Source organism: Scleropages formosus, chromosome 1, assembly GCF_900964775.1.
Source record: "Scleropages formosus chromosome 1, fSclFor1.1, whole genome shotgun sequence".
Classification (NCBI taxonomy): Eukaryota; Metazoa; Chordata; class Actinopteri; order Osteoglossiformes; family Osteoglossidae; genus Scleropages; species Scleropages formosus.
In genome coordinates, this window is record NC_041806.1 from 20,660,903 (window position 1) to 20,673,822 (window position 12,920).

The window sequence follows — 12,920 nt, forward strand, 5'->3', positions numbered from 1 at the left end:
ATCTGATAATTTCACTGTAAACAGCATAACAGACAAAGGCAGCATTAAGACTTTCAGCAGAGTCATCAGGCAGGAAATGGAACCCCTGAAAGTGATTTACTGTTGCCGTCTTTGTATCTGTGTGTATGCACAGCAATTTTTCTTTAGTCCCACTCCCATCTCTGTCCAGTTGCACTTCTACAACATTATGCTGCAAGTATTTGTATTACACACATAGTATATACAGTTTAACCATTAATGATCTAAATGCCAAGTAAATTTACAGCTGCCATAATAAAGCAAGCCAAAATGTAAATAACTTTGCACATGCCTAATGTGGGGTTTATGGGGGGAAAATAAACAAACAATGTAGGGGATGAATACTGATCTTTCTAAGGCATTACACTGGTCAACTATTAAGACTTCTAATTATCCCAGGGGCTCCGCAGGAAACAGTTACATTTTCATCACACCTTCATAACTCTTTGGCCAAGGGCCTCAATGTTAAGAATCTTTGGGTGAGAGTCTCCTCTCCTCCAATACTGCTTTCTGACATACAACAGAAACTTCTAGTTAGTTTTAATTCTAGCATTTGCAGATGCAAACACTTATCAAAAACTTGCACAAAAGCAAAGGAAAACCATATAATACAGTAGTGAATGACTGATCCTTCAGTTACAAATTCGTTGTGGAGTCAGTGAAGCCTTTGTGATGATAAAGTCCAAGAGCTGTTTGCAGAAGAAGCTCAAGCTCATAAACCACCATACTCTCATTCTTGGTAAGGCTAGAGGCAGATAACTAAAAATGGCAATTTTAAGCTCTCTTACATCTTTCGTTTATTTAATTTTTGAGCTGTTAATTTTTTTCCCCCCAGTTGATCCCAGAAAGGGAAGGGGGGGTAGAAAAAGGACCATCTGAGCATCTTGCACGCAATGCTGTACTCTTGGGCGCAAAGTTTGGTCACTGCGATCCAGCTGCTACTGGGATTAGTTGTCACTTTAAGTTTATCAGGTGCTTCACATAGTGGAGAACTGGGGAGAGGTGGAGTGAGCATCATGTCCTCCACTGGCATAGACCCACCTCCCCCCTTGCACTTCTTCACAACACCATCAATCGCCCCTGTGCACCAGGGCTCTCTTAGTTGTCCAGGGCATCCAGGACCTTCATGATTTGCTGCTTGATGACCTTGGTGGCATCGCCAGCATTTGGTATAAGGTACCTGAAAGAGAACACAAGTGATTAACGACAGGAGATTCTACAGGTTATGAAGAACAGTGTCATATACAGATCTGTTCCTACAACACTAAACTTAATACAGCTTAAGAGATAAGATATTCACTCCTGGTGCTGGAGGGTGTTTGCTGGTTTTCATTTTATCTGAGCACTAAAGCTCTTGATAGGTTTCAATGACAGATTTGTTCAGCTGATCCACTCTTATGAAGACATTTTTAAAGGAATCTGGAAAGGTGCATACTGTGGTCCTCCACAACCAGGAACAAAGAAATTTGTGTTGGCATGTAGCTATAGTAAATTCATTTGAGCAGATTACGAGAGTGAAAATTTCACAAAATATTTCAGAGTATTTACTTTGAAAATTTTGTACTGGTGTCTAAAGGGGAGTTTGATTTCTCTACAAATGTGTTTAAATTTCAACAATATGTAATATGAATAATTAAAAAGGCATTTTAAAATGCCAGAAATAAAACAGGCCCAAAAAAAAAAAAAAAAAAAAAAAGGACTTTATTAAATGTTTCTTCACGGTTACAGAAGTCTACCCTATAGCTACATAAATATTCATGAGCCATCTACTGACTACTCTCTAGCACACAACCTAGGAGCAGCCATCAGGGTTATACCTCTCCACTGCCAGGACCTCCACACCAGATGTGCTGCTGTTCCCAAATTTGAAGGTGATGAGCTCAGGGTGCTTCTTCTTAGAGGTAATCTTTACCACGGAGCTGAGCGCCTGCCGGGACTGGATATAGGCAAAACCCTTGCGGGAGGAGATCTCCCGCAGACAGTACATGTGCGTAGCTGTCACCAGGAGATGGCTGTACGGAAACATCAAGACACCGGCAAAAAGAGTGAGCGCCTTCAAGTTAAATACATCACACGATTGACTCTTCTTCCATTGAATTCAATTCAATTTATTTTTATAGAGTGCTCTTCTCAAGCAGTTACACAGAGAGCTTTAAACAGACGTAAGAACAAGCCTAATATGTGATCAAAAACTCCTAAATCAAAAATCCTATTAACAACATTACTTAAGTGACAAATTACTACTTCGCGGCACCAACAGCCACTATTTTTAAGAGTCACATAAAACTAATACCATTCACCTTTCTCAACGCAAAGGATAAACCTATTTTGCTGAGAAAGTGTTTGTGTAATGACATAACGTACTCACAGAAGCCCCAGAGTTCATTACCTTGGGAACTTTTGACCAGTCTCCTTCACTTCATTACAGGGCACGTGGTGCTTAACATCTGGCTTGTTGATCCAGGTCTGAATGTTGACAATCTCCTTGCGGTCATCATCTGAGATGGATGAGCTGTCGATCTCATCTAGAAGTACAGTGGAGGGGGGTGTCCTTTAAACTGTACCGCCACCTTACAGATGAAGTTAGGCCAGACTAATGGTGGACTGACATTCATATACACCTGTCCTTAAACAAGACATCTCAGTCAAATCCAATCAAAGGTTCTTTGATTTCACCTCTTCCCTTAACAGCTGCTGGAAACAAAATAAGGTCAGGATTTGTCCTGGTCTTGGCTGGTTCAGCTTAAAGGAGGACATAAATGGGGAGCCTAGTAAATCTGTATTGAGGGCAGTGTGGAGTGCCTTACCTGTATCATACTCCTCCTCATCACCTATGCTGAATACGGGCTTCACGCCCCGGTACGGCCTCCCCACACGGTCATTGCTGCTCACGTGCCTGTGAGAAGGACACTGGTGACTAAGATGGCCTTCCTAGAAAACCCAGAATGCCACTCCACATGGCTGTGATGAAGAATTGTGTCTCTGCAGCGATGAGGCATTTCACATTCAGAAACAGACTGACATCCAACCGTGCAACCCGGGGAGGGTTAAAGATAGTGAGCAGTGCCATCATGGATTGTGAAACCCTGTTAATGAGTAGTAAGGAAGTGGTGTGTAATTTATAGGTAACAGCCAGGGCAATATGAATTAGCTTCCTCTAATAAATAACCATGTCATTGTACTACTGCAGAGAAAGAGGAATCCACATATGTGCAGTAACAGGTGGTGTTAAATGCGCTAGTGTAGCAATGGCTGTTACCTTTCAACACTTCATGCTACAGTAGAAGCGGCTCTTGCGTGTTCTCAAGCAGAGAGACACCAGACAGGAGCCCACAGGATGGCTCCTGGAGTTAATTGAGAACTCAGGCTGAATACAGAAGGCTGACAGGGCAAAGTATGAGGTGTGAGGTGTACAGACTGGCAGCTTGAGGGCACCATATGAGCCGTAAGCGCTCGCATTAGCAAAGATCAGGTTCAAGGCAGTGAACGCACTGCGACGCAACAGATGCCCACATGTGCAATGGAAAGGGCAGCTGTGTCACTTGTAGGTGTGCACATAGACAGACGTGACCGCCAGATGTTAAAATGTGCTTGCGTTAGTGCAGCACAGCGTAGCTGTAAGCCTCTGTCACACAGACCCAGCTGTGGGGCCTCCAGGCTGTTAGCACCACCCTGCTGGAGTGGGTGAGTACACTGGCACACATGCTAGTGAAGAGACAGATAGGGGCCACCTCTTACCGATCCAGAATCCCTTTCTCTGGCCAGGGCAGAGTGAAAGATATTCTATCATGAAATAAGGCAAAATGTGTGAAGGGAAGAGTGAATTAAACACAAAAAGTATATAATGGCAAGTACTGTGGAAAATTTAAAACATGGATAAAACTTGGTTTACATTTGTTGGTGTTAAATAAAATATTCAAAAAAAAAAAAAAAAAAAAAAACCCCCCACACACACACACACACACACACACACACACAACACTTTGCAAAAGCACCATTGTAGAAATACTTCAGAGAACAAATCGCACCTGTCCACAGGAGCACTGGTATTCTCAATGAAGCTGATCACCTTCTCCTTCACATTTACAGACTTTGACTTCAGAGCAAATGTCATCTTGTTAACAAGTGACTTCACTCCTTTTCCATCCCCATTGAGCACCTCTCCCTGCAGGTGGAATCAGAGAAATACACTGTTGACTGGCAGCAGAGAAGCACAAAATAAACAAAAAGAGAGGCAATCTAACCAATTGGAACATGTTTGTACAAAGTCAGCTTTGCAAAACTAGTAAATATTCCTGTACAATGGACATGACCTGAGGGTTTTGCTTTCAAGGGACAAACAAATGTTAAATGCTGACAGAGCTTTGCAGTGTTCTCATTCAGCATTTGACTTTGTATCTTGATTAACTGTCAAATGTTCAAAGTAGATGTTGCTAGTTTTTAATTACCTGAGTGGATAATGTCACAGCAACATTTTAACAGCGGTTCTCACAATAAGCACTATCTTTAGAGCATTGCAGACCAAACATATTTTGAAACTTTGCCATCTCTCTCCATCAATAACGCACAAGGTCAGCAGCACTGACACCGATTTGCTCAGGAAATGTTCAGAAATTTTCCCTCACAAGTCTGGAAACCATAGTCTTCTCTGAGCTGTATTACAGCAAAGTAGGAGTACAACAGGTAGAGACAATGAGCAGGCAATATGTCCATGCCCACAGAGGAGAGGAGGCCACGAGGGTGATATTAACCCAGGGTGAACAGGTTCCTTATGTCCCCCCCAAAGCCCCACCCTCCCATATGAAGCTGTCACACTCACATCCACGGAGCTGAGGCTGCTGTGGGACCCAGAGGTGCTGACGATCCAGTGCACATACACATTATCAGGGCCCTCCACATTAATATCAGCCAGGTGCTGCTGTAGTGCTGGAACACACACAGTTACAACACTAATGGCACCAGGCTATCTTTCTTGTCTTGCGACAAACTAACATTGATTTTCAAAAAAGTAAGGTATCCGAAGCAGTGAAACATCTACTGTGTTCAAGGGCTTATAATCAGCTACTTACCCATGAAACCTCCTTTTGCGATGCTTACGTATTCCTTGTTTTTCTGCAACAGAACATTAAAAACATATGTTCTGCATTGCTCATAATAGTAGAGGATAAACCCATGTCGAGGGCAGAACATCATCATGATAAATAAGGGTTAACAGAAACACCAAGAGATGGAACAATACAATCTACATCACCGTTAGGGCACCACAGACAAATTACAGGTGGCTATAAGATGTGCTTTCTCTTACCCCCTGCTGCTCTGTTCTGTCCATATATAAGTCACTTAGATATAGCCATCTAACCTGCAGAAAGTGGGCGAGCACCATGTTCATGTACATGTCCTCCTCCTCTCGTCCGCTTCCCATAAAACACAAGTGCTCCCCACTGGCAAAGGAGCCTGACTCCAGAGACTGCTTCTGTGCTTCCAGCAGGGATTTCACTGACAGGGCGAACTCGGACGGGTTCTGCAGCATCTGAGATGCACGGGGAAGCATAGGGGTTAGCATTGCCTCTGTGGTCCCTTCAATCCAATCAACAGCTGCATCCTCACCAGGTCAGAGTCCAGGTGGAAGGCAGTCGCCAGGTGTCCAGCATTATATTGCTCTGCTGGGCGGCAGTCGACCACAAAAAATCGTACTCCATCCTGAAAGCAGATGAGGAGACAGTGACATTACAAACCTAATACATTTCAGTTTACACCATTCTATCACGTGTTCTTTCATTCTTATTCTACTGGTATTACATTCAGTCCTTTCCCACTCCAGTAAGGCCACCTCACAGAGGGTCCTTCACTGCCCGCCTGGTTTCAGCGGAGCCTACCGGCTGCAGCTGGTTGGCCTGGAGGAGCTCAGGCACCGACACAGGGAGGCACAGAGCTTGGCTCAGATCCATGTCATCTTCCTTGAGTGCCACCAGGCTGCTGCCAAACAGATTTTGGTTCTCCTGTAGGGACAGACACACCAATCCAGATACCCTCCGAGTCAGTGGACAGTTGTTGATATTATGTCTTTACCCAAAGCCAGGCAGGATCTGCCTCCTTAAGGGTCAGGACCCACAGGAAAGATGAGGGGTATGTGCAGTACCTTCCGAAGCGACAATGGTGTCTTGCTAGAGTAGTACTGTGCCAAGGAAAAGAGGTCCTCGATGTCCTCGGCCTCTAGGTGACATGGGGAGCCTTCAAGCATCTCTGGTGACACAAACACACACAAGCAGATAAAATACAGAAAGCACTGTCAACACAGGATGAGAAACTGCTTATAAAAACAAATGTAAACACACTTACTTATGATGTCTTCTTTACTGTCTCCCTGCTGGGCAAGAGCAGTATCTCTGCAAAGAGAAAATTTGGAAATTTGTACACATTCCAGTCTAACAAGAAAAAGTAGGATCAAAGCCAGCATTACTTTTTTTAGAGTCTCTGTGTTAGCACAGTACTCAGGTATATCTATACAAACCCAATCATCCCAGCTGCCAGAAAAAAGGTATTTGACCTTTTTTTTTTTTTTTTTTTTAAATTTGGCAGGTTACCTACTTGGCATTGACGAGGATGATGAGCATGAGGAAGAAGATGAGGAAGGGGTCGGCCTGCTGCATGTAGACATCCCACATGGCCTGGGTGACCTCAGGACTGCAATGACTGGCAAACATGCTGCCCAGCTGTGGTGGGGTAGGGGCAGGAAGCCAATTGAAACATCACACCCCAGCATGAGAAACTAATGCTGGAATGAATTCACAAGCTGTGCAATTATATCACACAGATTGTGTGCCAGGAGTTCAATTTAAGATCATACTGTTGCAAGTTTAAGCCCCGTGAGGCACTCTGCTATTGCACCCATGAGCAATACACTAAACCTGAATCTCGCTTGAGGAATATTCTTTTATACAGAGGGGCACCTAGTGGAGCTGTTTTGGATAAATATGTCTGCCAATCAGGTATAAATAACAGTATAGTGAAGGATCTGACCAGAATCCTCTCTGGCACACTGTGCACGTGTTTGAAGATGGTCTGTAAACGGAAGGACAGTCACCCAGTGGAGGGCGTAGGAGTCCGGCGTGATTTTTTTGGTGTCCAGAAAAGAACAGAGCTCAGGTTCGTGGTACTGAAGCAGCAATCTGAAGAGGTGGAAAGGCCGACCTCGGGCCACGCAGTCTCTGGAAGATACACATGCGCACACTTCAGAAACTCCCCTCATATTCATCTGCTACCTGGCACTGTCCTAATTCATAGTGGTGCAATGTTGTTGTGTGTGATCAGTACCTGGGGATGTACTTATTCATGACGGCATAGAAACAGTTGTAGAGGTCACTGCGAGGCAGCCTGAGAGTCAGCAGGGGCTTCAGCAGGTCTGGCCAGCTCAGCTCTAGTGAGAAAGCGATGTTCCGCGACTTGCAGTAGAAGGTGAGGACTGACTCCAAGTCAGCCAGTGTGGCAGCCCTGTCCTCTCCTGGCATCTCCAGCTGGTCTGCATCCAGAAACAGTCAGATGTAAAGCTACAGCACCCCACAACCAGTTCTCAAACCCTGCACTTACACTCAGCTCTCAAAGTGTACATAATATAAGAGGGGAGAGGAGAAAAGAAAAAAAGAAAAGTCTTCGTGACATACCTTCATTCACCCAAACATAAAATTAACAGTATTAATGTAGCCTAAGAATTTTAAGAATTGTAGTTAAAATTACGAGTTTTAAAGTGATACGTAAACTACCTGTGCACATTTTTCTCAATGCGCAGCGATAAAGAAATGCTGTATATCTTGTTTCAGAACCACTTCTTACACAAACAGCTTGACTGTTTTTACACTCCTTCCTCATTCTACTGTATGAAAGGAAGATGCTTTCTCCAAGCCTATAGAACCATCTACTGGGTGAGCTCTCATTTAGTGCCAGACCTGGGGTGTGTCTGCAGGGTGTAGATCTGGCCCTGGAGCTGCTGTGATCCAGGTCAGAGCTCTAGCAGATATATTTTTTTTATTTATTGTGGAGGACTGGGGGGTGTTTCCCAGTATAAAGCTGTGTTGTTCTACTTTCACTGCATTTGTCTGGGAAACAAATGCATGCCTTGTCATGCCATATCCAACAAACAGAAAGCAACCCTACCCCCTCAAAATTACTTGAGATGCTACTAAGCACAACATAAAGACAGAAAACAAGGAAGTCCACTCAAACAAACTGTTGCCAGGCAAATTACAGTAGTGACATAATTACTTCTCATTTTTAGTTCAAGGTAAGTACCTTGCTCAGGTCTACTCAAGCAGTAACAGGAAGTGGGGCCAGCAAATTTCACAGGACAAGTTCATGTCCTTAGCTAGGACTATCTGCTGCCTGGGGCACTCAAAATGACACTGAAAAAAGACTGATCCAAAGTTACATTTGCGGGACAAATGACTTCAGTTTTTTTTTTTTTTTTTTTAAATTATTCCTCCATTAGGTAGGGAGGAGACACACACTAATGCTGCTAGACTTGATAAAACATGTCATTTGCATTTTTTCCACCTTCAAGAGCTAGTTTACATGCCTCGCTTTAACTTTTCCGGAAGCAATGGACAAGCTCACGTCCCCAAAAACAGTTTGGGATTGTTGACACATGCCTTGTTCACTCACCAACAATCTGCTGACATCTGTCATGGATGAGTGTCTGTTCAGGGAGGTCCAAAGAACCATCCCATGAAGACAAAGCATCCCCCTTCCCTGCCACATTGAGGGCAATCTGTCAGCACAGAGAAGAGCACTCAGTCATCATCCTCAGCCTACAGAAACACCTTTCCTTTTCACAGGGAAAGCAAGCAAGCTCAAACTGTTCACTGCCCTTGTGCTAAAATCAAAGCATTCACAGCATTTCTAACATTTCCATACTCATTAGGCCACTTTCAGAGTGAACACAGTTTATGATATTTTATACAGTGGTTTACCTGTACTACTGTTTAGTTCTTCAAAATCACACACACATAGCTTGTCAATTAGAAACTCCCCATGCACACAATTTTCCTTACAGAATTATCAATCTTCTATTACTCCGAAATCCCCAGTGATGAGACATTTCTAGTTCACTTAATCAGGAAAGTGAAACAACTGGAGGAAACCTAGTCCACAATTACTGAAATACACTTCTTAGGCTTCCTAGGAACCGATGAACTGATTTGAACAGACTAAAACAGTGGATTTGGACCAATGAGAGACCTATGCATGGAATGAACCAGTAGTGCTATCAATCGCAACTGGAATACAGGGTTCAACTCACCTTCCACACCCTAGCCCTCTGGGCAGCAGGTAGCTGCCGGCCCTGGATGATGTTTCTCGCAGTCTCTAAGTCACAGCCCCCTGAGTCAAGGGCATCAGTCAGATCCTGCTCCCTGGGGAAGAGGAGACAGATGGAGTTCAAATCAGAGGGACTCTGCTACTATACCAATTAAGTCATGGCCCCACAGCTTCGGCATCAGTGAGACAAACACAGCCTCAAAGACCTTAGAGTGACTGCAATAAATCACCTCCCGACGTGCATCTCCAATATGAGGGATAATCAAAATAGGACATATGCCTTGTTGACACAAAAGAATTTATGAGATTGGTTTCTTTCCACAGCTTTGGAGGATGTCTTGGTGTGAACGTACACCATAAACAAATTGGTCTGTTTAGGGTGAGAGGGTAAAGTCACTTCTTCCACCATGGTAGAAACCACCCTCAACATCCTCAGAGAAACAATTAAACAAGGACAATTATCCAGTCAAATACCGCAAACTCAGACACCACATCTGTTAGACTCAAGTAGCAGAATAAATTTCACACTAATTTCTGGCATCAAACCCAGAGGAGAGATGTCACATCAACAAAACCTCACATACACCAGAAGTTAAAGACAAAATTACAAGAGCCTGGATGATAGTCATATACTTAACAATAGTTAAATAACTACAGATTACAGGCTTTCAACATCTGAACACTGGACTCATACTTCGGATTTGTCTGTGTCCACATTTCCTTTCTTTCAAGAGAAGTGGAGATAAAGACTGTTGATGTTCTGTGACTTTGGTGACAAAAAGACCACTTTTGTGGTCACCCTGAAGCTTAAAAATTAACCTACAGAGCACAGATATATTAGGCTTTATTTTTTCTTTTTTTTTTTCCTCCTCCTTTGCTGCAGTTTTAAGGGCTTTCATGAACCATCACCAAGCCACAGATCTTCCAGTCCATCCGAGATGGCGGCAACACTTATGATTAGAGTCTCTGCATTTTCAATGATTAGTTCTATTACACAGAAAGCTGTTGTTACACAACCAAGGTGGCAGACTACACCAAAAACAAATTCTTAGCACAATAAACTCAGAACACAAATTCACTTTACGTAACACTTTACACTGATACATTTGGCAGATTCTTTTCTCCAAAGCAAGATACAAAAAAAAAAAAAAAAAAAAGTCACAGCAGACATGGTTCAGAGACAAAGACATACAGTGCTGCTTGAAAATATGGGAATCTCATGTGCCTCTTAGCTTTACCACAAAACAGTTATTTAATGAGAAGCAGTCTCTCTCATCTCACATAACAGGTGGGTAATGAACAATTCCATATGTTGCTTTAGAGGAAATCATGTGTGTAGTAGAAACACAGAAGTAGCAGAGATGCAAACATACATGAACCCTAAGTTGCATTAGTTAAACCAAGTAGGTAAGCAGAATCAGGTGTTTAAATCATAATCAATTATTCATTTTAAAGTCATTTCAAATTTATTTTAGGAATTGTATAAAATATTAAACTTATGAAATCTAAGAATAATGACCATCTAATACGGTCCACAGACTTTAGCTACCTACTGAGGTGAAATACAAACAGGAGAACAGATAAAAATTACTTTACACCACACTCCAGAGGAAATGGCTCAGAATATCTCTAATCACAGGACTCTCTACTGACCATACTCTGTGTTTGCACACAGAGACAAAAGACATCCACTGTCCAGACTGTGCAGCTGCTCCACTTCCTGCCTGTCTGGATCACAGCTCTCTCTGTGTGCTCTACCCTGACTGACAGGGATCAGGCTGCTTCACAAAGGAGTCCAGCTGGCAATATTCACAGCACATGCAGTGGCGTGTGATGTCAAACGATGGCAGAAAGAGGGACAACCTAACGGACTACCTGCAGTATCAAATCGGGAAAAACGATGCTTGACAGTCTGTCACACATCTAACAAAAAGAGAAAGCTTGCAGCACTGGAATGTCAATGACATACTTGTTATATCCATTTTTCATAATTCTTCATAAATTGAATAAATGGTTTTGTTTCTTTGACAGGCTGACTGTTTCATGACATACAGCAATGCGGTGTGGTTACTGTAAGACAGGAGTGTGGAGATTAAAGGCAATTTTACAAAGTCTGCAAGTGCTGCTATAACACAATAATCAAAGTCTTATCCAAACCACAATCTTTATCTTGCACTTTGACCTCCAGCTGGTCACCTCACATTCTTTAGTTATCGTCATAGCAGAAACAATACTTTTGTAAAACATGTCAGTAAATGTATTATTCAGCCTGAACATTATTCATGTACGTGTGTTACACTGTTACATGTGTGTGTTACACTGCTCTACCGCATAGATGTCTGACTGTAGGTACTGTACTGTAGTGGATGCAACACCAAATCATCTGACAGCTGGTAGCATAGTGCCTTGGAGCTACTACCTTTGGACCCAAAGGTTGGAGGTTTGAACCTCACCTCCCGCTGTAGTACCCTTGAGCACGGTACTTACCCTAAAAATTGCTCCGGTAAAATTACCCAGCTCTATAAATGGGTAAATAATTGTAACCTCAACACTGTAAGCTACTTTGGAGAAAAGTGTCAGCTAAATGAATAAATGTAAATGATTAAGGGTCATATAAATATTAGTTAATCACAGTGCGCAGCTCTGGAGAATAGGGTCTGCTAAAGGAACAAATGTAAACAAGATCATTGATATTAAGCACAACTGTAAAGGACACTGAGAACCTAGAAATCCTCATACAGTACTTGACAGAAAACTACAAACTGTTTATTGAAATTCAGACATTCTAAGGGATAGATTTAAATTAGATTTACATTAATTCACTTAGCTGATGCTTTTTCTCCAAAGCGACTTACAATTTACAATTATTTACCCATTTGACAGCTGGGTAATTTTACTGGAGCAATTAAAGGTAAGTACCTTGCTCAAGGGTCCAACAGTTGGGGTGGGGATTGAACCTGCAACCTTGGATCCATACATAGGCAGTAGCTTTTTAACCACTATTAATCAGAGACAGCTGGTAGCATAAACACATCCAGTGAGTGGAACAGCTGACATGTGTCTTTGGAACACAGACACACAGTAACAGATAGCCCAGGCATGACACCCTCTCTCTGGACGTGTCTGACTGGCTGGTCAGCTCTCTCTCTCTCTCTCTCTCTCTCACACACACACACACACACACACACACACACACACACACACACACACACACACAGTGAAGGTCCTTCTTCTTCATTCATGCGTACCCACGACGACGTTTCTGCTCATCCACACCGGTCCCACTGGCACTTGAGCCCCCGTTCCTGTCGACTAAAACGCCTCAGGTTCTTCCTGACCTGACCAGCCCGGAGCCGAGGGCTGACGAAGCTGACGAGGCCACCGCCGCCGTGACGACACACAACACCACCAGCGCCTTCTCGGCCGAAGCGTGCCTTTCGTTCACGCTAAACCTTCCCAAAAGCCACACTGGCTGCCTCCTCAGTCACAAACATTCGCACGCATTTAGTGAAAGAAAAGGTTGTCGGGTTGCCTTACCAGCCGCCCTGGAGCACTTCTTCCGTGCCGGCCATCGCTACGGATCTCCACGTCAC

At 43.3% G+C, this 12,920-nt stretch overlaps 1 protein-coding gene across 2 annotated transcripts; it reads right to left on the minus strand.

Annotated features, from left to right (window-relative positions):
• Positions 1–976: 976 nt before the first annotated feature.
• On the minus strand, positions 977–12,920 carry tbc1d23 (TBC1 domain family, member 23). Of its 2 annotated transcripts, XM_018750159.1 has the most exons (19): positions 12,865–12,920; positions 9,311–9,422; positions 8,674–8,779; positions 7,333–7,537; positions 7,103–7,226; positions 6,607–6,731; positions 6,358–6,404; positions 6,158–6,261; positions 5,895–6,017; positions 5,626–5,718; positions 5,378–5,548; positions 5,088–5,130; positions 4,838–4,944; positions 4,047–4,183; positions 3,757–3,801; positions 2,826–2,914; positions 2,408–2,543; positions 1,836–2,030; positions 977–1,198 (listed from the first exon to the last, which is right to left on the minus strand). In XM_018750159.1, exons 1-19 carry the CDS (start codon positions 12,897–12,899, stop codon positions 1,117–1,119), a joined length of 2,079 nt encoding a protein of 692 aa, XP_018605675.1. In that variant the 5' UTR covers positions 12,900–12,920; the 3' UTR covers positions 977–1,116. The 2 variants fall into 2 exon arrangements, with proteins under 2 accessions (XP_018605675.1, XP_018605676.1); XM_018750160.1 differs by lacking the exon at positions 3,757–3,801.

What these genes read in the sequence shown, in the direction of transcription:
- tbc1d23 (XM_018750159.1), bottom strand. Translation starts at nt 12,899, where the DNA reads ATGGCCGGCACGGAAGAAGTGCTCCAGGGCGGCTG. An exon ending in ATGAATAAGTACATCCCCAG is followed by an intron (nt 7,227 to 7,332) that starts GTACTGATCACA and finishes TGTATCTTCCAG; the next exon opens with AGACTGCGTGGCCCGAGGTC. An exon ending in TGCTCGCCCACTTTCTGCAG is followed by an intron (nt 5,131 to 5,377) that starts GTTAGATGGCTA and finishes GTTCTGTTGCAG; the next exon opens with AAAAACAAGGAATACGTAAG.